This window comes from Coregonus clupeaformis, chromosome 20 (genome assembly GCF_020615455.1).
Source record: "Coregonus clupeaformis isolate EN_2021a chromosome 20, ASM2061545v1, whole genome shotgun sequence".
Taxonomy (NCBI): Eukaryota; Metazoa; Chordata; class Actinopteri; order Salmoniformes; family Salmonidae; genus Coregonus; species Coregonus clupeaformis.
The window spans coordinates 29,327,429-29,353,731 of record NC_059211.1 but is presented as its reverse complement, the minus strand read 5'-3'; the positions used below and the strand labels follow the sequence as shown (position 1 = coordinate 29,353,731).

The 26,303-nt window shown below is 45.3% G+C and overlaps 1 protein-coding gene across 2 annotated transcripts in view; it reads left to right on the top strand.

The window, feature by feature from the left end:
- The window catches only part of dnai3 (dynein axonemal intermediate chain 3), a 40,252-nt gene that overhangs the window by 12,702 nt on the left and 1,247 nt on the right, over positions 1-26,303 (top strand). Inside the window, exons 10-22 of one of the 2 annotated variants that reach the window (XM_041840117.1) lie at positions 3,972-4,096; positions 5,447-5,536; positions 6,220-6,312; positions 16,229-16,348; positions 20,079-20,152; positions 20,349-20,502; positions 20,764-20,860; positions 22,721-22,845; positions 23,133-23,196; positions 24,086-24,216; positions 24,404-24,608; positions 24,834-24,925; positions 25,053-25,175. In XM_041840117.1, coding sequence (XP_041696051.1) covers positions 3,972-4,096; positions 5,447-5,536; positions 6,220-6,312; positions 16,229-16,348; positions 20,079-20,152; positions 20,349-20,502; positions 20,764-20,860; positions 22,721-22,845; positions 23,133-23,196; positions 24,086-24,216; positions 24,404-24,608; positions 24,834-24,925; positions 25,053-25,175 — 1,493 coding nt within the window. Of the gene's footprint in view, positions 1-3,971; positions 4,097-5,446; positions 5,537-6,219; positions 6,313-16,225; positions 16,349-20,078; positions 20,153-20,348; positions 20,503-20,763; positions 20,861-22,720; positions 22,846-23,132; positions 23,197-24,085; positions 24,217-24,403; positions 24,609-24,833; positions 24,926-25,052; positions 25,176-26,303 lie in introns of both variants that reach the window. The other variant, XM_041840115.1, reaches the window with a different exon arrangement.

Here is a 26,303-nt window from a genome sequence, read left to right as displayed (position 1 = left end):
CCTCCTGAGACAGAGGATACACATGGCTCCGTGGGAGCGCAGCTCCTGCCTGGAGGTCTATCGCACAATCTCCCTGCCTATGGGGAGGCAACTGCGTCGCCCTCGACTTACTGAACACAATAGCCAAATCCCCATACTCAGGGGGGAACGTGCAATGCGGGCACCTGGTTTGGACTCTCCACCGAGGTAGCCCCTACGGAAACGCCTAAACATCGACCCCACACACTGGTCAGACCACTCCATCAGAGCCCTCTCCTGCCACGAAATAGACGGGGTTATGGATACTCAACCAGGGCATGCCCAGCACCACCGGATACGCAGGCGAGTCGATCAGAAATAGCTGGATCATCTCCTGATGACCCCCCTGCGCACACATCCTAAGTGGCGCCGTGACCTCCCTGATCAAGCCCGATCCCAACGGACGGCTATCTAGGGCATGAACGGGGAATGGGACGTCAACAGGAAGAAGGGGAATCCCTAAATCTAAACAAAATTTCCTATCAACAAAATTCCCAGCCGCGCCTGAATCTACCAGCGCCTTATGCTGGGAATGAGGTGCTACCTGTGGAAAACGCACAGGTATACAGAAGTGCGCAACAGAGAGCTCTGGGTGAGTGGGGCGCCTACTCACCTGGAAGGACTCCCCAGTGCGGGGCCTGTCGTCTTCTCCCCTAGGAGGCCATCCCCAGCACCTAGCCGCGGTGTGTCCTCCACGGCCACAGTTGGTGCAGGAGACGGGCCCCCTCGTACTCCGACCCCTCCTCTCTCTAGCGCCAGCGCCCCCAAGCTCCATGGGGCTCGGCTCGGAGGCGCTGGAGGGTGAAATGGACGGACCTCCCTCGGGACGTCCGCGGGTAGCCAGCAGTGTGTCCAGCCTGATGGACATGTCGACTAACTGGTCGAAAGAGAGACTGGTGTCCCGACAGGCCAGCTCCCGACGGACGTCCTCACGTAGACTACAGCGGTAGTGATCGATGAGGGCCCGCTCATTCCACCCTGCATCCGCCGCTAGAGTACGGAATTCTAACGCGAACTCCTGGGCACTCCTCTTCCCCTGCCGGAGGCAGAACAGACGCTCCCCCGCCGCTTTCCCCCTCCGGTGGATGGTCAAACACCGCCCTGAAGCGGCGGGAGAACTCAGCGTATGTGATGGTGGTAGCGTCTATCCTCCTCCACTCGGCGTTGGCCCATTCTAACGCCTTGCCGGAAAGGCAGGAGATGAGGGCGGACACGCTCTCGTGTCCCGAGGGCGCCGGGTGCACGGTGGCCAGGTAAAGCTCCACCTGGAGAAGGAAGCCCTGACACCCGGCAGCGGTCCCATCGTAGGCCCTCGGGAGCGAGAGTCGAATTCCCCTGGGTTCCGGAGCGGGAATGGGCTGACTGGCTGATGGTGATGGCAGGGAAGGTGGAGTTGGGGGTGTCCCTCGGGTCTCCCAGCGTTGGAGTGTGTTGATAACATCCTGCAGGGCGGTCCCGATCCGCAGGATCTGGTCATTCTGCTCCCGGACCCGATCCTCCAACGTCTCCTGTGCTGCTGCGGCTCCTGCTGATTCCATTCAGAATGGTGTGTGATTCTGTCAGTAGGTGCTGTAGGTGGGTGTGGTGCTGGAATCAGGCGCAGGACGCAGAAAATAAGTCCAAAAGACTTTAGTGAAGGCACAAACAAACACACGAGCCAAAAGCCCTGAGGCGAGAAACTCCGCACGCAGGCGTAAACAAAAGGGTGCACTAAACATGTGCGATAAATACTCTCCTTAACAGAGGAGGAAAGCTACAAAGAGCAAACGGTATACTGTAGAGCACAAACACGACAGCGAAACAATCACACACAACACCTGACAAACACAACGAGAACTTATAGGACACTAATGACGCTAAACGACAACAGGTGTACAATTCCAGACAAGACCAAACGAACATAGAAACATACAACGGTGGTAGCTAGTATTCCGGAGACGACGAACGCCGAAGCCTGCCCGAGCAAGGAAGAGAGGCAGCCTCGGCCGAAACCGTGACAATTTAGGAGGAGCCATGACTAGAATACAGTATATACAGATAAAGTGGGTAAAACAGGATGTAAACATTATTAAAGTGACCACTTTTCAATGACTCTATGTCACAGGAGGCACCTTAATTGGGGAGGATGGGCTCGTGGTGATGGCTGGAGCAGAATGAGTGGAATGGTATAAAATACATGTGTATGGTTTTGACAGTGGTTACAGTTGAAGTCGGAAGTTTAAATACACCTTAGCCAAATACATTTAAACTCAGATTTTCACAATTCCTGAAATGTAATCCTAGTAAAAAAAAAATCCCTGTTTTAGGTCAGTTAGGATCACCACTTTATTTTAAGAATGTGAAATGTCAGAATAATAGTAGAGAGAATTATTTATTTCAGCTTTTATTTCTTTCATCACATTCCCAGTGGGTCAGAAGTTTACATACACTCAATTAGTATTTGGTAGCATTGCCTTTAAATTGTTTAACTTGGGTCAAACGTGTCGGGTAGACTTCCACAAGCTTCCCACAATAAGTTGGGTGAATTTTGGCCCATTCCTCCTGACAGAGTTGGTGTAACTGAGTCAGGTTTGTAGGCCTCCTTGCTCGCACACACTTTTTCAGTTCTGCCCACTAATTTTCTATAGGATTGAGGTCAGGGCTTTGTGATGGCCACTTCAATACCTTGACTTTGTTGTCCTTAAGCCATTTTGCCACAACTTTGGAAGTATGCTTGGGGTCATTGTCCATTTGACAAGTGCACCAGTCCCTCCTGCAGCAAAGCACCCCCACAGCATGAAGCTGCCACCCCCTGCTTCACGGTTGGGATGGTGTTCTTCGGCTTGCAAGCTCCCTCTTTTTCCTCCAAACATAACGATGGTCATTATGGCCAAACAGTTCTATTTTTGTTTCATCAGACCAGAGGACATTTCTCCAGAAAGTACGATCTTTGTCCCCATGTGCAGTTGCAAACCGTAGTCTTGCTTATTTATGGCGGTTTTGGAGCAGTGGCTTCTTCCTTGCTGAGCGGCCTTTCAGGTTATGTCGATATAGGACTCGTTTTACTGTGGATATAGATACTTTTGTACCTGTTTCCTCCAGCATCTTCACAAGGTCCTTTGCTGTTGTTCTGGGATTAATTTGCACTTTTCGCACCAAAGTACGTTCATCTCTAGGAGACAGAGCGCGTCTCCTTCCTGAGCGGTATGACGGCTGCATGGTCCCATGGTGTTTATACTTGCGTACTATTGTTTGTACAGATGAACGTGGTACCTTCTGGCGTTTGGAAATTGCTCCCAAGGATGAACCAGACTTGTGGAGGTCTACAAAAATTTTTTCTGAGGTCTTGGCCGATTTCTTTTAATATTCCCATGATGTCAAGCAAAGAGGCACTGAGTTTGAAGGTAGGCCTTGAAATTAGCCTATCAGAAGCTTCTAAAGCCATGACATCATTTTCTGGAATTTTCCAAGCTGTTTAAAGGCACAATCAACTTAGTGTATGTAAACTTCTGACCCACTGGAATGTGACTTATAAGTGAAATAATCTGTCTGTAAACAATTGTTGGAAAAATTACTTGTGTCATGTACAAAGTAGATGTCCTAACCGACTTGCCAAAACTATAGTTTGTTAACAAGAAATTTGTGGAGTGGTTGAAAAACCAGTTTTAATGACTCCAACTTAAGTGTATGTAAACTTCCGACTTCAACTGTATATGTGGTTGTGGTAGTTTCTGAAGGTAGTTTCTGTATGGTTCTGTAACGTTATGACAGTGTTGATATCAGAATCACCTTTATTTGCCAAGCACATTTACATGTGCCTAGAATTTGACCTGGTGAAATAGTGCTAACCATAATAACCAGAATATACAGACAGAATATACAGCCAACATCATCCACATACAGATTGGTACACAGACACAATCCATATTAAACATAGTAAGAAATAATATGTGGTTGTGGTTGGCTGTGTTTAGGTGTGATAGCGGTGGCTGTGACAGAAAGGCTGTCCTTCGAGGACAGGATCAATGGCTCCACTAAGCTGCTCCTAAACCCCTCCCTCATTCTCTTCTGGAGCTTCTCTGATCCCATCAACCCACAGGTATGGTATGGTAAGTCTTCTCTTTCATTTCATCCCCCTCTACCTCTCTCTCTCTCTCTTGCTAAATCCTCACTGACAGCTTACAAGCAATATCTCTCTTCTCACCCTCGACTCACATCAGATCTGTTTGAGACAAGCTCTCTTAAAAAGAGAATGGCTTTAGGAGTTGCTTTGAACTGTCATTCAAAGCCTTTGTTTGGTTAAGTTGAAATAAGAGCCTCTTAATTAATTAAAATTGAGTTGAACAGTTGAATTTACCCAAGGATAATAGAGCCATTATAAAGTACTGTATATGAGGTGGTTTAGGGATTTAAAAAAATACTGCAATACATTTTCAGCAGATAAAATAAACAAATTCGATAGGAATAGACCAAATTCAGCACTGCACTTGTTAGGAATAGACCAAATTCAGTGCTGCACTTGTTAGGAATAGACCAAATTCAGCACTGCACTTGTTAGGAATAGACCAAATTCAGTGCTGCACTTGTTAGGAATAGACCAAATTCAGCACTGCACTTGATAGGAATAGACCAAATTCAGTGCTGCACTTGTTAGGAATAGACCAAATTCAGTGCTGCACTTGTTAGGAATAGACCAAATTCAGTACTGCACTTGTTAGGAATAGACCAAATTCAGTGCTGCACTTTTTAGGAATAGACCAAATTCAGTGCTGCACTTGTTAGGAATAGACCAAATTCAGTGCTGCACTTGTTAGGAATAGACCAAATTCAGTGCTGCACTTGTTAGGAATAGACCAAATTCAGTGCTGCACTTGTTAGAATAGACCAAATTCAGTGCTACACTTGTTAGGGAATAGACCAAATTCAGTGCTGCACTTGTTAGGAATAGACCAAATTCAGTGCTGCACTTGTTAGGAATAGACCAAATTCAGTGCTGCACTTGTTAGGAATAGACCAAATTCAGTGCTGCACTTGATAGGAATAGACCAAATTCAGTGCTGCACTTGTTAGGAATAGACCAAATTCAGTGCTGCACTTGTTAGGAATAGACCAAATTCAGTGCTGCACTTGTTAGGAATAGACCAAATTCAGTGCTGCACTTGTTAGGAATAGACCAAATTCAGTGCTGCACTTGATAGGAATAGACCAAATTCAGTGCTGCACTTGTTAGGAATAGACCAAATTCAGTGCTGCACTTGTTAGGAATAGACCAAATTCAGTGCTGCACTTGTTAGGAATAGACCAAATTCAGTGCTACACTTGTTAGAATAGAATAAATAAATACATTCGATGGCAGGGACCCTAGTACTTGAAAGTCTCGCTCTGCTTTGAAATGTAATGCCTCAGGCCACTGTAACTCTGTGGGTTTCTCTTTCTCTGCTGTTTGCAGTTGCTGTTGGAGTGCCCAGACGACGTCTTCTCGTTTGAGTTCTGCCCCTCCGACCCAAATATTATTGTTGGCGGCTGCATGAATGGCCAGGTGCTGACTCCATCTCTCTCTCTCTCTTTTTCTCTCTCTCCTATCTCTCCATCTCTTTACTGCTAACTTAACATCTTTCTACTGCCCTCTCTTTAGTGCTGCTGACACATTTTTTTCTCTCTTGATGTTAATACTTCTCTCAACTACTTTCTCTCTCGCTCAGGTTCTTTGTGCTGTTGTCATCTCAGGTTGCGTTATGGAATATGGGATATAACCGCCCACGTATTCCCCTCTCTCTCCCTTCCCTTTCCCTCTCCCCCCTCCTCCTCCCTCTCCATCATCCTCTCTCCCTCTCCCTCTCTCCCTCCCTACCTACCTGTCTCTGTTTCAGTGCCCACTAACTGTCAGCACTGTGGAGTTTTTCTTATGAGGCTGTATTATATAACCATCTCAGGAGTAAATTTCATTTCCCATGTCCTCCGTCCCAGGTCTCACTGGTCTCACTGGCCTCACTGGGGAATATGATAAGACAGATAAACAGCTGTTTTCGTTCTCTCCTTGTTATTTCTATCCTCTTTAGACATTATCCTCCTTTGTTTTCTCTGGTTTTCTTTCATAAAGTCGTCATATAAAAGTGAAGCCTTTCTAATACGTTAAATGGAGAGGGTTTTATGAGAGGGGGAGAATGTGTAGGTGTTGATCTATCCTGAGTAATAAACTTCTTTGTGTTGTTTTCATCTCAGGTTGTGTTATGGGATATATCCGCCCACGTAGAACGATTACAGGGCACACGCACCGGCGGTGGAAAGAACATCACAGCAAACACCAACGCTTTAGTAAGTACTACGCAACGTTCTGTCCTGATCACACTGACTCCATCCCAATGGCATACTTCTGCAGATGAGGTCATTGCAAGTCTATGAGGGGTCACAATTCTGGTTCATAATATTCGCTTCAATCTAGATCCCCAGTTCTAGGCTAAGTGTTAGAGTTAAAGCCCTGTGACACAGTGAGATGATGACACGTTGGCTTGCCGGGTTTCTCTTCATCCTCAGCCTTTAATTAAAGGGGAATGCAGCGGTCCTGATGGTCCTTTTCAAGCCAACCTTGGCGATCACAGCAAGCCAGACCTAACCCATATACTTAGGCAGCTTAGCCCCACAAAGCTCAACTCATGCCAGACCAAACCAAAGCCTGTTACAAGGGCAGCATCACTACAACATTATAGACCATCTCTGACCTAACCTTACCCTATGCCCTGGCAAAACCAGCCCTAACTAGTAAGCATAAAACCTGAGCCGTTGCCTGCCGCCTCCGTCCCCTATCCAATAGGGCTGGGATGATACCAGTATCGCAATACTCATTAGTATCATGGCAAGGAAACAAAACACGAAGCGGATTTAACTTCTTTAGGAAAACAGCCCTAATGTTGGAAACAAACATAATTATGTTGTCATCTAGAATCACATTGATTTATTTTCCAAGCTGTAGCACACAATATTTTACATACAACAGGTTTTTAAAGGACCAAAGAGTTTGGTCAACTTCATGTTTTCATTTTTGCGGTGGAAAAAATATTGCGATACTGGTATCGTCACAGCCCTATAATCCAACCTTAATTAGTCTCTATCTCTGTTTGTTCTTTGTTTATTACCCTGGTACGATATGCTAGCAGCTGCCTCCATCTTCCTTCCCCCTGTTCACTCCAGAGTCAACATCCAGTATCCAGAGTCAACAACACCAACACACACCACACTCCAGCTGTTACCTAACCCCTCTATGCCCCTGATAGGTCTGTCACGGCCAATAACACACACACACAAACACACACACGCGGCTGACATAACACACATCTGATTACAGCTATGTGTTTGCAGAACAAACAATGGTAGTTCTATCAGCTAAAGATGTCCTCTACTAGCACCTGTTACTACCTTTGAAACACCCTGGATGGTTTTAAGGGAGCAAATGAATGTCTTAACCTGTCATATTCACACCTTTTGTAGATCAAAATCAAACACGGTGACATAGTTTGCATCCCAAATGGCACCCTATCCCCTACATAGTGCCCTACTTTTGACCAGAGCCCTATTTATTTTATTTTATTTGTATCTTTATTTAACTAGGCAAGTCAGTTAAGAACAAATTCTTATTTACAATGACAGCCTACACCGGCCAAACCCGGACGACGCTGGGCCAATTGTGCGCCACCCTGTGGGACTCCCAATCACGGCCGGTTGTGATACAGCCTGGAATCAAACCAGAGGGTCTGTAACGCCTCAAGCACTGAGATGCAGTGCCTTAGACCGCTGCGCAACTCAGGAGCCCTATGGTCCCCGGTCAAAAGTAGTGCACTACAGTATATAGGGAAAAGGGTGCCATAACCCAGTAGACATGCACAAACAGTAACATATACAGCACACTCCAAACATGCACCTATACTACTAAGTCTACATCTCTTTCCAATCAGCCAGTGATCTCAGTCTTAATGAGAAACAGAGCCAACGACAGCGGTGGCCAAAGTGCAAAGTGAAATCACATGCACTGCTCTAGGGCCTAAACCATTTTAGAGCAAAAAAGAAAAATCCTTCTGTATATAATATAAACCACATTCTGGTTTTAATTTCCACTGTTAACAAAGCAACTAACCTAATATTATTTGAATTCTGTCTTTAGTAGAATAGAATAGAAAGGACAATTCTGGGACAATAAAGTATTTCACTCTGTATCCTCCATAGTGCTATTATGGTATGGAGCCTGTATGCCACCCTGCTGTTTGCTGTATTGTATGACTAACACCCTGCTGTTTGCTGTTTGCTGTATTGTATGACTAACACCCTGCTGTTTGCTGTATTGTATGACTAACACCCTGCTGTTTGCTGTATTGCATGACTAACACCCTGCTGTTTGCTGTTTGCTGTATTATATGACTAACACCCTGCTGTTTGCTGTATTGCATGACTAACACCCTGCTGTTTGCTGTATTATATGACTAACACCCTGCTGTTTGCTGTATTGCATGACTAACACCCTGCTGTTTGCTGTTTGCTGTATTATATGTGTTACGAACCCCGTGGCTCTAAACATCTAGGGTGGATGGACATGAGACCCGTAACATAAATTCATGTAAATTATAAGTGTGGCTGGGAACAGTGAGAACATAACTGACACAACAACCATGAACTACCGTCAAACACAAAGTGTTTATTTCAGACACACGGTAAGGGTTTGGGAAAAAGGGCTGAGCAGGACCCAAGAAATGAAACAATAGTGTAAAACCCTAAACTGATCTAGCCTGCCTGAAGAACCGCTAGGCTACTGCTACCATACAAAAAATACAGTGGGTGGTCCGCTCAGGTCTAACTGGTGTTTATAGACAGATTTCTTCCTACGGGTAATGTACGCCCAAGGGCAACTAGCTTAAACCCCCTTTTCCCAAAAAAACACAAAGCTACTAAACAGGGTAATCAGCAACTTAGCGAGTACACAACACACAGGACACCACCGTGTCCATACTCACATATGGAAAAAGTCTCTCTCTTGCAACAAACACAAGTCTGGTTTTTATAAAATGGGATGTGTGATTGAACAAACGAATAACAGGTGGTGCAATTAACAGGAATGTTCACTGATTGGTCCAATCAGCAGACACCTCAACGACCACCAATCAGGAACATACAGGACACCTGTGATTAGGGCAGAAGGAGAGAAACACACAAAAACACAGGATACCTGTATCCGTAACACTCCCACTTAAAAGAGCAAACCAAAATGGTTTGCGACACACGTACTATCACAACACCCAAAATTCAATAATCATCCTGCCGGGATAACAAAAAAAAACCTAGATCATTACACACGAGACAAAGCATCTGCCAACACATTATCTAACCCCTTTTTGTGGCGGATCTCCAAATTATAATTTTGCACGACAAGTGCCCAACGATAAGGCGTTGGTTCTGGTTGTACATCCGGTGGAGAAAAACTAAGGGATTATGGTCAGTATACACTACCACTGGTAATGCACTGGAACCAACATAAACTTCAAAGTACTGCAGAGCTAACAACAAAGCTAGAGCTTCTTGTTCAATGGTGGAATAGTTTGTCTGACATTTGTTAAATTTCCGTGAAAAATAACAGACAGGATGGTCCACTCCACTCTGGTCTTGCTGCAGTAGAACAGCACCAGCACCTCTGGCACTTGCATCTACCTCCAGTTTAAACGGCCGCTCAAAATCTGAAGCGCAGCAAGAACAGGAGTACTACACAAGAGTGCTTTAGCAGTGTTGAAAGCAGTACAACAATCTTCAGACCATACAAATTTTTCTCGCCGGACTGAGCAAATCCGTTAATGGAGCAACTACCGCAGAGAAATTTTTTACAGAAACTACGGTAGTAGCCAACCATCCCTAAAAACGGCGTAGCTCTCTTCTGGTGGTAGGTGCGGGGAAATGCGTTTATAGCTGAGACCTTGGCATCTACAGGGCGCACCTGACCATGGCCGACCTGTTTACCAAGATACGTAACAGTGGCCTTCCCAAACTCGCACTTTGCTAAGTTCAGGGTTAGAGAAGCGGTTGCTAGACGTTCACACACTACCCTTAGAGTGTTAACATGATCAGACCACTCAGTTGAATAAATTACCAGATCATCAAGGTAAGCACTACAATTACGAACTCCAGCCAATACTGTGTTAACCAGGCGTTGGAAAGTGGCTGGTGCGTTCCGCATCCCAAATGCCATGACAGCATATTGTAGGAAGTGATCTGGGGTCACAAATGCAGAGATGTCGGAGGCACGTGGGGTTAACGGCACCTGCCAGTAACCTTTAGAAGATCTAATTTGGTTACATAAGTAGCAGCACCAACAGTATCAATACAGTCATCCAGTCTGGGTAACGGGAACGAGTCGGGCACTGTGACCGCATTGACTCTCCGATAGTCCGTACATAATCTGGATGTCCCATCAGGTTTAGGAACCAGAATGCACGGAGAACTCCAAGGACTTGAACTTGGCATAGCCAGGTTATTCTCCAGCAAATAACCGACCTCACCCCTCATTATCTTTCTCTTAGCGACGTTGACACGATAAGGATGTTGCTTGATAGGTGCAGCGTTTCCAACATTAATGTCATGTTCTAACACATTTGTACATGTAGGAACATCATTAAAAAGACATGGAAAGCTGTGTAACAGTCTCACAATATCATCTGACTGTCTGTCCGTTAAATGAATCAGGCTTGCCGGGAGAGACAGCAGCATCTCTGAATTGGGCAATCTAGCACACTGCTGCTGAGTATTGCGCAACTCCAAACCATCTCGTCCACATCATTAACATTACCTCCCACTACAGCCGTAGCAGCAACAGAGACAGCCGACTCGGCCAGTTTCTCTGGACTGTCTACCTGAGTGACGGGTCTGTTGTGGTATGTCTTCAACATGTTAACGTGGCACACACGAGATTGGCGTTTTCTATCAGGGAGTCTGTATCACATAGTCAGTTTCAGTTAGTTTCTTTTCAATGACATAAGGACCAGAGAAACGTGCTGACAATGACGCTCCTGGCACAGGCAACAACACAAGAACTCGGTCACCTGGCTGCAGTGAACGAGAAACAGCCTGTGTGTCATAGTGTCGTTTCATCCGTTTCTGTGAGGAAGACAGCGCTTCCTTTGCTAGAGCACAGGCAGCATGTAGGCGCTCACGAAAGCGACTAACGTAGTCCAACACATTTTCTTTCACACACAACTCTTGTGACAAAAACTGATCCTTAAGGACTTTCATAGGTCCTCTCATGGTGTGTCCAAACACCAGTTCAGCTGGGCTGAACCCTAGGGATTCCTGTACTGTCTCACCGGACAGCAAACAACACTAGAGGAACTCCCTCATCCCAATCTTTCTCAGATTCCAAGCAATATTTACGGAGCATAGACTTCAGGGTCTGATGCCAACGTTCAAGCGCACCCTGAGACTCTGGGTGATATGCGCTTGACACACGGTGTGTAACTGACAAGGATTTTAACACTTGTTTGAAAAGTTTAGAAAGGAAATTGTACCCTGATCAGTTTGTATCACCCTAGGTAATCCAAAAATTGAGAAGAATTTGATCAACGCTTTACTCACCACTGGAGCAGTAATCCTTCGCAGAGGAATGGCCTCTGGGTACCTGGTGGCCACACACATAATTGTCAACATAAACTGGTTACCAGATTTTGTTTTTGGTAATGGTCCAACACAATCAACCATCACATGTTCGAATGGTTCACCTATGGCCGGTATGGGACAAAGAGGCGCGGGGAAATAACCTGGTTCGGTTTCCCAACTACTTGACAGGTGTGGCAAGTCCGACAGAACTGAGCCACATCTTGTTTTAAGCCAGGCCAAAAGAAATGTCGCAAAACTCGATCATAAGTCTTGGTGACTCCCAGATGTCCGGACCACTGGTGATCATGAGCGAGGGATAAAACATTTTGTCGAAAGGCTGTAGGAATCACTATTTGGTAAACAGCATTCCAATCTCCGCCAGCGTCAACATGGGATGTCCATTTACGCATGAGGAGATTACCATCAATGAAGTATGCCATGTTTTTTCTTCTTTAGCTCGTCCTCTGAGACAACACTAGAAAAACATTTAGCCAGACTAATGTCAACCTGTTGGTTAGCGATCAGCTGCTCACGAGTAACTGGTAACTGTATTGCCTCAGCAACAAGTTCCACATCCTTCTTCCTTTCTCTGGGCTGTTGGTCAGACTGCACCAGCTTACCAGAGGTAGCACCCGAACTATCCTCTGGGTCACACTCTCTGAAAAGAATCGTGTCTGACAAATCTACCACTTCACCCACTTGTCGTGCTTGAGCACGTGTGACAGCACAAGCGGGAACACATCTGGATAACCCTGTGCCAGCTCCTCGGAGAGAGACTGGTCACTTTATCCAATACCTCCAATATGGGTATTACCTTTCCTCCGGCAATATCGTTGCCCATTATAAAGGTCACACCTTTTACTGGCAACATAGGACGTACGCCAACTCTGAACAATCCACTGACTAACTCAGAGTGTACGTTCACAAAGTGCAATGGTACTGGGACGAAACCCATTTCAATTCCTTGTACTAACACACTGGAACCACAATATGTATTATTAGACAAGGGGCAACACATCAGCTAGTATGAACGACTGCGCCGCACCAGTATCTCTGAGGATTCTAACTGGACGCTGAGACGCTTCGTCATCTGATATAGAAACAAACCCCTCAAAATGAACGGTTCATAACTGTGATCTGGGACAGGGACTTTCAAACCACATTCACTATGAGGCTTCTGTCTTGATTCCGGCCTTACAACCGCATCGAATCAGCCCAACACCCGTTGGCGGCCTGGCGTGCTGAGGCATCCCCGGTTTGCGTTTTAAGCAAAAAAGCAATCACTAACCAAATGTCCCACCTTATGACAATAGAAACAGTGACGCACATCTTTTGGGCGCGCTGGATGTACTGCTGGTCGACTAGGACTAAAAGTTAGCAACTCCGCAGCCCTGCTCTCCGTACGAGCCGAAAACACGCTCTTATGCGCCAACACAAACTCGTCTGCCAATACAGACGCTTCCGACAGTGAGGATACTTTCTGTCGTTCAGATAAAACTACAATGCGTTCCGGTAAGCAATTTTTAAACTCTTCTAACAAGATTAACTCCCGTAGAGAGTTAAAATCAGTTACCTTACTTGCACTGTGCCATTTGTCAAACAGATTTCCTTTGTCTCTAGCAAACTCCACATAAGTCTGAGTAGGAGACTTTTTATGAGACCTAAATCTCTGTCGATATGCCTCAGGAACAAGCTCATAGGCACGAAGAACAGTAGCTTTGACCACTTCATAATTCAAACTGTCTTCAAGAGGTAAGCGCTGCCAGAACCTCTTGGGCTTTACCTGTTAGTTTACACTGAAGTAATAGGCACCATACCTCTTGGCCATTTCAATGCTACCGCTATACGTTCAAACACACTGAAATAGGAATCAACCTCTGACTCTGAACACAGGTACCAAGGTGATCTGCCTACTAATATCAAACGTAGCAGATGACACAGCTGGTGAGGATGGCTCACTAGCAGGCATAGTATTAGCAGAGACTAACCTCGCTGTTTCTGCCTCTAGTTCCATTTTACGCATCTCCAGTTCCATCTTACGCGTCTCCAGTTCTTGATCAAGCCTACGCGTCTCCAGTTCTTGATCAAGCCTACGCGTCTCCAGTTCCATCTTACGCGTCTCCTGTTCTGCCTCTAGCTTACGCATCTCCAGCTTGTCTTGCCTGATTTGTGCCCGCTCTTCCGCCTCCATTTGGAGCCGTGTCGAGCGGACATCGATCCTGGCATCACTGTCAGTCAGTGGGAGAGGGGGTCATAACGGGGCAATGTGGCTGGAGCCTTGGTCTCGTCCTCAGACACTGATGGGCTTACAGGAACAGCAACCACATCCCCTACAGGAGCAGCAGACTCAGGCGGCGGTAACTCAAGCACTCGCTCGTTTAACAATATCGCTAACACTACTTCCCTAACTTCTGCTTTCACTAAACCCCCTCGGTATGGGTAAAGAAAAGTGGTCAGCCAAAGCCTGTAGATCCACTCTACGGCAATTATCAAAAACCTCCCACGTAGGGGTTTTCCAAAAATGCCTCCAACTCAAAAGTAGCCATCCTACTAGCAACACGAGCCGTCGACTACTGAACACACAAAAAAACAGGTAGTTCAGCTGCCAAGCTCAACACTGAACCAGACACTGACTAATTTACATGAGTAGCATGGGATAGATAGGATCCCGGATTTTGAGCCCCCACTTTATGTTACTGTAACCCCGTGGCTCTAAACATCTAGGGTGGATGGACATGAGACCCGTAACATAAATTCATGTAAATTATAAGTGTGGCTGGGAACAGTGAGAACATAACTGACACAACAACCATGAACTACCGTCAAACACAAAGTGTTTATTTCAGACACACGGTAAGGGTTTGGGAAAAAGGGCTGAGCAGGACCCAAGAAATGAAACAATAGTGTAAAACCCCCTAAACTGATCTAGCCTGCCTGAAGAACCGCTAGGCTACTGCTACCATACAAAAATACAGTGGGTGGTCCGCTCAGGTCTAACTGGTGTTTATAGACAGATTTCTTCCTACGGGTAATGTACGCCCAAGGGCAACTAGCTTAAACCCCCCTTTTCCCAAAAAAACACACAAAGCTACTAAACAGGGTAATCAGCAACTTAGCGTGTACACAACACACAGGACACCACCGTGTCCATACTCACATATGGAAAAAGTCTCTCTCTTGCAACAAACACAAGTCTGGTTTTTATAAAATGGGATGTGTGATTGAACAAACGAATAACAGGTGGTGCAATTAACAGGAATGTTCACTGATTGGTCCAATCAGCAGACACCTCAACGACCACCAATCAGGAACATACAGGACACCTGTGATTAGGGCAGAAGGAGAGAAACACACAAAAACACAGGATACCTGTATCCGTAACAATATGACTAACACCCTGCTGTTTGCTGTATTATATGACTAACACCCTGCTGTTTGCTGTATTGCATGACTAACACCCTGCTGTTTGCTGTTTGCTGTATTGTATGACTAACACCCTGCTGTTTGCTGTATTGTATGACTAACACCCTGCTGTTTGCTGTATTGTATGACTTACACCCTGCTGTTTGCTGTATTGTATGACTAACACCCTGCTGTTTGCTGTATTGTATGACTAACACCCTGCTGTTTGCTGTATTGTATGACTAACACCCTGCTGTTTGCTGTATTGTATGACTAACACCCTGCTGTTTGCTGTATTATATGACTAACACCCTGCTGTTTGCTGTATTGTATGACTAACACCCTGCTGTTTGCTGTATTGTATGACTAACACCCTGCTGTTTGCTGTATTGTATGACTAACACCCTGCTGTTTGCTGTATTATATGACTAACACCCTGCTGTTTGCTGTATTATATGACTAACACCCTGCTGTTTGCTGTATTGTATGACTAACACCCTGCTGTTTGCTGTATTATATGACTAACACCCTGCTGTTTGCTGTATTGTATGACTAACACCCTGCTGTTTGCTGTTTGCTGTATTATATGACTAACACCCTGCTGTTTGCTGTATTATATGACTAACACCCTGCTGTTTGCTGTTTGCTGTATTGTATGACTAACACCCTGCTGTTTGCTGTATTATATGACTAACACCCTGCTGTTTGCTGTATTATATGACTAACACCCTGCTGTTTGCTGTATTATATGACTAACACCCTGCTGTTTGCTGTATTGTATGACTAACACCCTGCTGTTTGCTGTTTGCTGTATTATATGACTAACACGCTGCTGTTTGCTGTATTGTATGACTAACACCCTGCTGTTTGCTGTTTGCTGTATTATATGACTAACACCCTGCTGTTTGCTGTATTATATGACTAACACCCTGCTGTTTGCTGTATTATATGACTAACACCCTGCTGTTTGCTGTATTATATGACTAACACCCTGCTGTTTGCTGTATTATATGACTAACACCCTGCTGTTTGCTGTTTGCTGTATTGTATGACTAACACCCTGCTGTTTGCTGTTTGCTGTATTATATGACTAACACCCTGCTGTTTGCTGTATTATATGACTAACACCCTGCTGTTTGCTGTTTGCTGTATTGTATGACTAACACCCTGCTGTTTGCTGTTTCCTGTGTGTTTGTCACCCCAGCAGGGCTTTGAAGACAAGCAGGAGAATGAGACCCCTGTGGTGCGCTACTGTGCCGTCTCAGGCATAGAAAATGGCCACAAAGCACCCATTACAGACATCCAGTGGCTGCCGGAAACCTTTGAGGTACGGAGTTACTGTAGTGGGATGAGGGGAGTTACTGTAAGGGGGTGAGGGGAGTTACTGTAGGGGGATGAGAGGAGTTACTGTAGGGGGATGAGGGGAGTTACTGTAGGGGGGTGAGGGGAGTTACTGTAGGGGGGGTGAGGGGAGTTACTGTAGGGGGATGAGGGGAGTTACTGTAGGGGGGTGAGGGGAGTTACTGTAGGGGGATGAGGGGAGTTACTGTAGGGGGTGAGGGGAGTTACTGTAGGGGGATGAGGGGAGTTACTGTAGGGGGATGAGGGGAGTTACTGTAGGGGGGTGAGGGGAGTTACTGTAAGGGGGTGAGGGGAGTTACTGTAGGGGGATGAGGGGAGTTACTGTAGGGGGGGGTGAGGGGAGTTACTGTAGGGGGGTGAGGGGAGTTACTGTAGGGGGGTGAGGGGAGTTACTGTAGGGGGTGTGGAGAGTTACTGTAGGGGGTGAGGGGGAGTTACTGTAGGGGGGTGAGGGGAGTTACTGTAGGGGGTGAGGGGAGTTACTGTAGGGGGGTGAGGGGAGTTACTGTAGGGGGGTGAGGGGAGTTACTGTAGGGGGTGAGGGGAGTTACTGTAGGGGGGTGAGGGGAGTTACTGTAGGGGGGTGAGGGGAGTTACTGTAGGGGGTGTGGGGAGTTACTGTAGGGGGGTGTGGAGAGTTACTGTAGGGGGTGAGGGGAGTTACTGTAGGGGGGGTGAGGGGAGTTACTGTAGGGGGTGAGGGGAGTTACTGTAGGGGGGATGAGGGCGTTACTGTAGGGGGGTGAGGGGAGTTACTGTAGGGGGTGTGGAGAGTTACTGTAGGGGGGTGAGGGGAGTTACTGTAGGGGGGTGAGGGAGTTACTGTAGGGGGTGAGGGGAGTTACTGTAGGGGGGTGAGGGGAGTTACTGTAGGGGGGTGAGGGAGTTACTGTAGGGGGATGAGGGGAGTTACTGTAGGGGGGATGAGGGGCGTTACTGTAGGGGGGTGAGGGGAGTTACTGTAGGGGGGTGAGGGGGAGTAACTGTAGGGGGGTGAGGGGAGTAACTGTAGGGGGTGAGGGGAGTTACTGTAGGGGGGGTGAGAGGAGTTACCTTAGGGGGGTGAGGGGAGTTACTGTAGGGGGGTGAGGGGAGTTACTGTAGGGGGTGAGAGGAGTTACTGTAGGGGGTGAGAGGAGTTACTGTAGGGGGGTGAGGGGAGTTACTGTAGGGGGTGTGGGGAGTTACTGTAGGGGGGTGTGGAGAGTTACTGTAGGGGGATGAGAGGATTTACTGTAGGGGGATGAGGGGAGTAACTGTAGGGGGGTGAGGGGAGTTACTGTAGGGGGGTGAGGGGAGTTACTGTAGGGGGATGAGGGAGTTACTGTAGGGGGATGAGAGGAGTTACTGTAGGGGGATGAGGGGAGTTACTGTAGGGGGTGAGGGGAGTTACTGTAGGGGGGTGAGGGGAGTTACTGTAGGGGGGTGAGAGGAGTTACTTTAGGGGGTGAGGGGAGTTACTGTAGGGGGTGAGGGGAGTTACTGTAGGGGGGTGAGGGGAGTTACTGTAGGGGGGTGAGGGGAGTTACTGTAGGGGGATGAGGGGAGTTACTGTAGGGGGATGAGAGGAGTTACTGTAGGGGGATGAGGGGAGTAACTGTAGGGGGGTGAGGGGAGTTACTGTAGGGGGATGAGGGGAGTTACTGTAGGGGGATGAGAGGAGTTACTGTAGGGGGGTGTGGAGAGTAATTGTAGGGGGGTGAGGGGAGTTACTGTAGGGGGATGAGGGGAGTAACTGTAGGGGGATGAGAGCGGGTGAGGGTAGGCATGCCTTATGAAGAGAGCAATTTGACAGGATACTTTTGAATCATTATGAAATTGTTTGTCTTTTGACTAAACTTTAAAGCAGTGGTATTCAAACTTTTTCAGTGGGGACCCCAGTTTCTTAGCCAGAATTTCTGGGGACCCCATTTTTAAACCAAACATTTCTGGTGACCCCACCCTTCCCCAAATCTAGAGACAGAATATTAAAGGCACAGTGCAGTCAAAAACATGATTTTCCTGTGTTTTATATATATTTCCACACTATGAGGTTGGAATAATACAGTGAAAATTATGATAATGCCCTTTTAGTGTAAGAACAGTTGGGATGGAGTTTTGGCCTGTCTGGTGATTTATTTATTTTTTTACCAACAGGCGGTAAATTAGTTAATAGATCAATAAGGAAGAGAGTTCCAAACCTCTCTGCCAATGTCAGATAGTTTTCAGTTTTCCCCTCCCCACTCAGACCATTCCCAGATAGTCCTAGCTAAATTATTGCTTGAGAAATTGCTCTTCGTAAAGAAGCTACAGTATACTTTGAATACCACTGTTTTAAAGGGATAGTTGGGGATGTTGGCAATGACGCCCGTTATCTACTTCCACAGAGTTAAATGAACTTGTGAATACCATTTTTATTTCTCTCTGTCCAGTAGTTAGAGGTGGTTACCAAAATCCTGAACTATCCCTTTAAGATGCTTTATTAGTTAATTATTTGATTGTGAATTCTTACCATGGGAAAATACTAATGTGATTTGTGCTTGTCTATTTGACTTTGCTGTTTTTGTCCAAATGAAACATTCTTGAAAGTTTTGGTCTCAACACTCTGCTCCCACCTTATGAGATCTAAAGTAAATTATTTTAACAAAGTACCAACCTACCAGGGTCCAGTGAGAACTACTCAACTCAGCACACAGCTGACACTTTTAAGCCTTCACACCTAATTTACACACTGATATTCAAACACTTACGTTAAAAAGGTTAGCTAGGTCCTCCTATCACACTAATGATTTCTGAGTCTAATTTTGGAACGATGACCCTGTTTAATTTACGATCCAATCTGACTTAAAAGCACTTTGACCGTTACACAATTCATTTTAGCAGGATCTGAGATAGTGGATCAGCGAAAGCAGCCACAGTAGAGAAGGTCTATAGGAATAACTTTATAGGTGTATAGGAGAGGTCAAGGGTGAATGTCACAACAGGCTTTTTAGAGATATTGCTATGGTCCATCTACCTCAGGAAGCACCATAGAGATCATCTCTATGTCAGGGATCCTGTCAACACGAGCCTCCCTAACAGGTCAGAGCAGGTAATACTAGGTCTTCAAGTGACTTTTTGTGATCCCTATATAGTGCTGTCTTAGTAATAATATCACTACATGCCTTTCACACTAGCCTGGGTGCCAGTGTAATGTTTAGCATGACAATTCCATAAGGAGTTGGCAAGAGAGCAGAAAAAGACTTGACACCCAGGCTACATTCACATGGCTTCATAAAAAAATAGACGTTTTATGAAAGAGGTGTTTAAAACATGCGGATGGATAGTAATCAAGTTATCCCTTCCTCCGTCTACTTGTATGCCGTGTGTTTGAAGTGAGTGAACAGTCATTCGTTATACTACCTAATAAAGTGTCTTTTGTCTTGTGTTTGAAGAAGCGTGCGTGTGGTAAAACAATCCACGGACAGTCGTTGGTTTAAGTGAAACCAGGCAATTATCAAAGTGTCCCAAGGGAGCTAAAGCTATAAAACCGTAGAGGGAGGGATTACTCTAGAACTAAAACACAGCCGCACAGTGGTCTATGCTCCCAAGTGCTCCCTTTTATTAGGGCGTTTCGACCCTAACTGGGATACCATTACTCACCGTGACAAGGACTGAAATAGCCTACCTGTGGTGTAGTAGATATTTATTCATTTTCTCTCTTTCACTCTGAAAAGGTCTCTAGAATGGGGGTACCGATGGAGAACAAGAATGGAATATGTGTTCAGATCGTCACCTGCGCCCCTGATTGGTAAAAAGTGGCATAAACATAAAATGACTGACTAAATGCAATCGTTTATATATTATTTTTAATGAATATTGAATGAAAAACAATAGGATTATAATTTTGATTTATCAAATGTTAGGTCCTGTCTCTTTGTTTGTGTGTTTGTGTTTTTGTTTGTTAATTTAGTTTACCCTGTGTTTGTCTGTCTCTCCCTGACCAGCTGTGTGATGTTCTGGGATATCCGTGCTCCGAGGGTACTCCAGTCCATGGTTGACCAGCGGAAACAGAAGGTGGAGGAGAAACCCCTGGAGAATCCTCACGGTGTTCCCAACACCTTCAAACACCTCGACCTCACATGGAAACCACTCGTCAGGGTACGGCATATAACATACTGTAGCATTACTAATTTATAACAGACCCCAGGTTCCCGCGTCAACCCCTTTACCTACATTTCAATCTTCCCCTCCACTTCTAATCTGTCTGAATTACACATAGAAAATATGAAGGGAGAGTGGTGTTCCACTCTCATTTAAAAATATATATGAAAAATGCCTATTTTTGGAAGGTACTGTGTGTTTGACAGTTCTCTAAAGGGATTAGATAGATGTCAAAGCTATCGTCTTGTCATGTGTCAGGTTTCCCTGCCTAAGATCGATACCAGCGGGGAGTACAGCCCTTTGAAAATCAGCCTGCGAGACAACACCTGTGACAACCATACAGGTAGCAACGCAGGTGAGTATTTACCTTCCCTTCTCTCTCCCTCTACCTTTTCTCTCTCTCTCTTTCTCCTTCAGGCAGTGATGCAGGTGAGCATCTCCCTTCCCTCTGTTTATTTCTCTTGCTGTCACTCTTTATTTTCCTATTTTCATCCCCCGTTTCTTCTAAGCCCTTGAAGCAACACAGATGAGCGGAACACTAAACTGTAAAGGCAGGAAGCCAAAACAACATCTGTCTTCAAATCAAGAATCTTAGGAGATAAAGAAATAAGAGACTGGTTACTCTTTGTAATGGACCCGCAGGGCACGTACTGTCTGTGGAGTGTGTGATGTGTTTGTCAGTGTGTGCGAGTGTGTGTCTGTACATTGCGTATGACGTGCTTGTGTGTGTGTGTGAGTGTGCCACTGTCTCAGATTCTACTTTGGATCAGTGAGCACCATGATCAGTGGGGCATGGCCATCTCTCCCTTCGCCCATCTCGCCCCTCTCTCCTCTGGTTTCATACTGTTTTATTAAATGATCGGTCCCAGACCTAGACAAGGCTCTCATAGTCAGGGGGCATTAACCTTGTTGACTGTCAGCTGTTTGCAATATGCTGCTGAGCCCCTGGGGCCAAAAGATGTTCCTGTGTCTCGTGTGGTACATCAAGAAGAAAACCTGCCTTTGTCTTGCTGCTTTAAGACCTGCCTTTATACACACAGCTTTCATAAGGGTTATGGAATTAATACACTAAGTTACTGAACCCAAAAAGTGCTGAATGTTTGGGGCGTTTTTTGGGCTGTTTCGATATGATATGTGAAATGAATAGGCTCAGCTGTCTTGAGTTTAGGTGGGTAGCGGCTTTCCCTGTTAGAGAATGGAAGGTCAGGTAACTAACATAGACAGTCTTGACTGGAAGGTGTTACCTGTCCTGTCATAAAGACTCCTCCCTATGATCCTCCAATCCAATAGGAACACTAGTTTTAGATTGTAGAAGGTGATGATCTTCATGTCATCAATGACGCTATGATGTCATCAGTCATCACTGGAACGTTTGTTAGTTTACCCCATTTTTTGGCCATTTGATCTTAACCAAAGTTATAATGAGTAGCCTACATCTCCTATAACTAATAGTGTGTAGTGATCAGACAGATATACCTTAGACATAGCTAGTATAATATGTTGATAAAGGGGTGTGAACACGCTGTCGAGTCCTGCACTATCACGGCAGACAGTGGGGCTTTTGTCACTGAAAAGGCCGCTCCCCTCCTCCTCCTTCTCCCTGTCTCTCCTGCTGGTGGTGGTCAGATGACAGAGCTGGTACCAAGCCTTACAGAGCTGCAGAACCCTGCGTGCTCTCCGGTCAACTGTCCTGGCTGTTTCACTCACATAGTAATTGTGATGAGGTGATTTCGAAGGAGTCAGGCGCAGGAGGGTAAATCACAGAATAACAGGCTTTATTCTGAAACACAGAGTTACGCAGGAATGCGTCAAAACAATCCAGTGCGCAAAACAGGTGCACTGGAAAATACAAGGCACACAGGGAAATATCCCGGCGATACAAAATACACGGAGCTCCACCGAGCTTCTCTATCCTCCACAATAAACAATCACACACAAAGACAAGGTGGCAGAGGGAACACTTATACAGGTACTGATGAGGGGATATGTGTAATAAACAAGACAAAACTAATGGAATGATGAGATGAGGAGTGGCAGTGGCTAGAAGGCCGAAGCCTGCCTGAACAAGGAGAGGAGGCAGCTTCGGAGGAAGTCGTGACAGTAATAGACATTAAAGAGCTACAAAAGGCTATCTGGAATAAATGACCTAACTATGATGTTTAACTGCATGACAACACTGCTCACTCCGTGCTTCCCCACTATTGACCCCTGACAGACAGGGCCCACCTGAATGCAGAGAGGTCAGAGGTTGCTCCAGAGTACGCCCTGCTCAGAGTGCCTTCAGCCAAACAACTCAAACCACTGGAGGACATCTGCACCAAGTTATACGCAGGGACCGAGGTAACATAGCTTTTCTTCTCCATAGCTATTATATGGATGGAAGGATGGAAGTTCCAAGGGGGGAACTATTATCAAGTGACTGAAAAGTACATACTACTAGAGGTGGAATGAGTTTCATTGATGAGTTATGGAGTTAATACTTTTCATGAACTCAATTCAAGTCACAGATCAATTGATACTGTATGCCAACTGTAAACTCTCCATCCTGGGGCTTAGTTACAGTAAGGTAAAAACTCCCTTTATGAACTCAGCTGCAACTTGTTCTTTCTACCACATTTTGCCCTCAGGACGGAGAGCTTGTGTACACAGACTGGAAGTTGGAGAAGGACAACGACTCTGGACGACTGTTCAGTAAGATCATCATAGATGAGACTTTATCTATAATATCATTTAAACTATAGTGTTACAGTTAACACGTCCATTGGTTCACAGCCAAGTAAAATAAATAATCTCCTAAACCTCTAGAGCTATGAGTAATTGGGGAGATTGGTTGCTTGTTTCATATCTTAAGTATCATGAATGTAACCTCTCTACAGATTCCATGGAGACTCAAACAATACCTTCAGTATCTCCCATTCTCCTCCTAATCATAGTTTGTTTAAGCACAAGAGATTTGAGGCAGTTGCCCACAAAGTGAAGTCAGTCAAGAAACAAAACAAGGCATTGACTGTCTGGGGAATATATGTAATATCATGGCTGCTAGACAACAATAGTATCACTACTAAAGTATTGAGCCATTCAGCAATTTATGGCCAATTACAGGAGATTAACTTGGTTCCCTCATCTCGTTTTGGCAGGGCACAGGAATGTGATTACTTAATAATAAATTGTGTCTAGTGTCACAACAGCGTCAGGGTAGACAGAGGTTATTTGCTTGTACATTAATGGTAAATTGCCACCTATAAAGTACGTTCCTCTCAGCATGCTAGTTAATGGTAAGGGGGAAATGGTTCATAAGTGCCCAGGGGAAATTACATGATTATACTATAATATGTGCTCCCAGTGGTCAGTAGACTGTTTATTTAGCTTTAACGTTATTACTTTATCCCAATAGGGAGATGCTGGCCCTTGGACACGGCACCACTGTTGATTAAAATCTTGATGAAACATTCAGACACACACACCTACCTCAGACTAATTTTCCATGTGGCTCATCTCCTATGTGGTTGAACTGAGGTAATCTCTCGCCCTCTCTCTGTCTCTGTCTCTCTCTGTCTCTCTCTGTCTGTCTGTTTCTCAGGTGCCAAGCCCTCTCATCGGTTTATAATCCATGATGGGCAGGTGAACACTGTTCGTCGGTCTCCATTCTTTAAAGACATCATTCTGACCGTGGGAGGGTGGACCTTCGCCATCTGGAAGGAGGGCGTCATGGTAACAACAATAACAACATTTGGTCAAACACAGACACATTAAGATAATTTGGTATCACAACTTAAACCATGTCGGTATAATGCATTATAACGTGTTATAAGTTTATATGAGCCTTTATAAGGTTTTATGATAAGGCTTATAAAATGTTTTTAAGCATTTGAACTCGTTGTGACCTACAACCTTTCAGAACGGCCCCATCATCCAGTCATCGTGTTCTCAGAAGAAGTGCACTGTGGGATACTGGTCCCAGTCACGTCCAGCTGTGTTCTTCATCGGTAAGGAGGACGGGAACATCGATGTGTGGGACCTTCTGGAGAAGACCCACGAGCCCTCCCAGACCCAGAACATCACTGCCACCCAGATCACATGCATCAAACCCTGGATTGTCTCCTGTGAGTTGCCCCTGACCTTGATGCTGCCAGCCTGGTCCCAGATCTGTTTGTGCTGTCTTGCCAACTCATATGGTAATTGTGACCGTAGGAGTTGACAAGACAGCACAAACAGATATGGAACCAGGCTATGTTGCTAATGCTGCTGCTGCTGGATCCCTGCATTTATTGTTGGATTCAGAAAGCTCTGTATTAATCTCATTCACTTTATGTTTGTTGTACAAACAGCAAAGCAGCATCTCCTGGCTGTGTCTGATCACCTGGGCACTCTGCATATTCTGGAGATCCCATGGACACTTCGCAGCCCCTCCAGCAATGAGGTTTGTACAGGAGGTGGCCTCTAGGACAACAGAATGTATTTAATGTTATCATCTGTGTTTTATATAACTCTACCATCCTCCGTCTGTGTGTGTGTGTGTGTGTGTGTGTGTGTGTGTGTGTGTGTAGAAGCTGAGCATGAGTAAGTACTTTGAGAAGGAGGTGGACAGGCTGGTATACTATGACAAGAGGAGAGAGATGAGAGCCAAGGAGAAGAAAGACTGTGAGGCAGAGGAGCTGAGAAGGAAGATGGTGAGATACAGTATATAGAGATGATTATTAACTGATGGAAAGCATTATCTGTGTATAATTAATGTCACATGGTCAGAACAGACTGTCTCTAAAGTTTTGCTGTTTTTAGTGCGTACGTTTAAAGCCAGTGCATGGCATATTGCCTGCTTAAAGTTGGGCTCTCTGCACATTTTAAAAACAATTTATTTTTGTTTTCCCAAAATCATTTAAGACAGCCATGACATAACAGATTGCTAACAGATTGCTTGATGCATAATGTGTGTGTACTCCTGAGTACCTGTTTCTAAGTTATTCTCAACATCTTGAGCCAGAAGGTGACAATCTGCTACACACTGTAAGTCTTGCAAACAGATTTAATTGACCCAAAGTTAGATGTGCTCAGTCCAATTCTGCAAAGTCAAGTGTGTGAGAGGAGCAGGAATCTGTTCTCTCTCATGACTAATTCATAGCTGGGTATTTGATTCTCAGCAGGAGAGGTATACAATCTGTAATATTCACATCCACTCCATAATAGTCTATCAGAGGCAGATGTCTGGACAGCGGTTATCAAACCTTTCAGGCCAAGAAATCATTCCTTGCCAAACTAGTTAACTGGTTTATCAAACATTTCAGGCTAAGGAAAGCACTCCTTGCAAAACCAGCTAACTGGTTTCACATAACCACTAGACCCATTATCTAATGCTTGAGTGGGCAACTTATGGCTGTGATTTCAGCCAAGGTTACTTGAAAAAATACTTATTCTTCTCCTCGTGTACCCCGAAAGAACATCTTGCCAGTTTGGTTCTAGAGAGCATAGTTGCTGTTGCTGAGCAACCTTTGAGTTTGTTTAATTGACCTTTCATTCACTCTTTAAATGCTCTCATTCTCATTAAACAGTACTTAGTCTGTAACCATTTAAGCTCATTCTAAATCATCAGATTTAAGTTATCTTTGCCACCCACCATGGAATGTCTACTCCCAATCTAAACTATACACCATCTACATAGTGCAATAAGGGAAAATTACTGTGATTATGATTGAAACACGGTTTTATATCTTTGTGCAGCAATGATAGCGAATTTGTCCCAGAGCTCATGTATATCTATTCTGTCTTTCCTCCCAAACAGACAGAACAAAATTACTGTTATG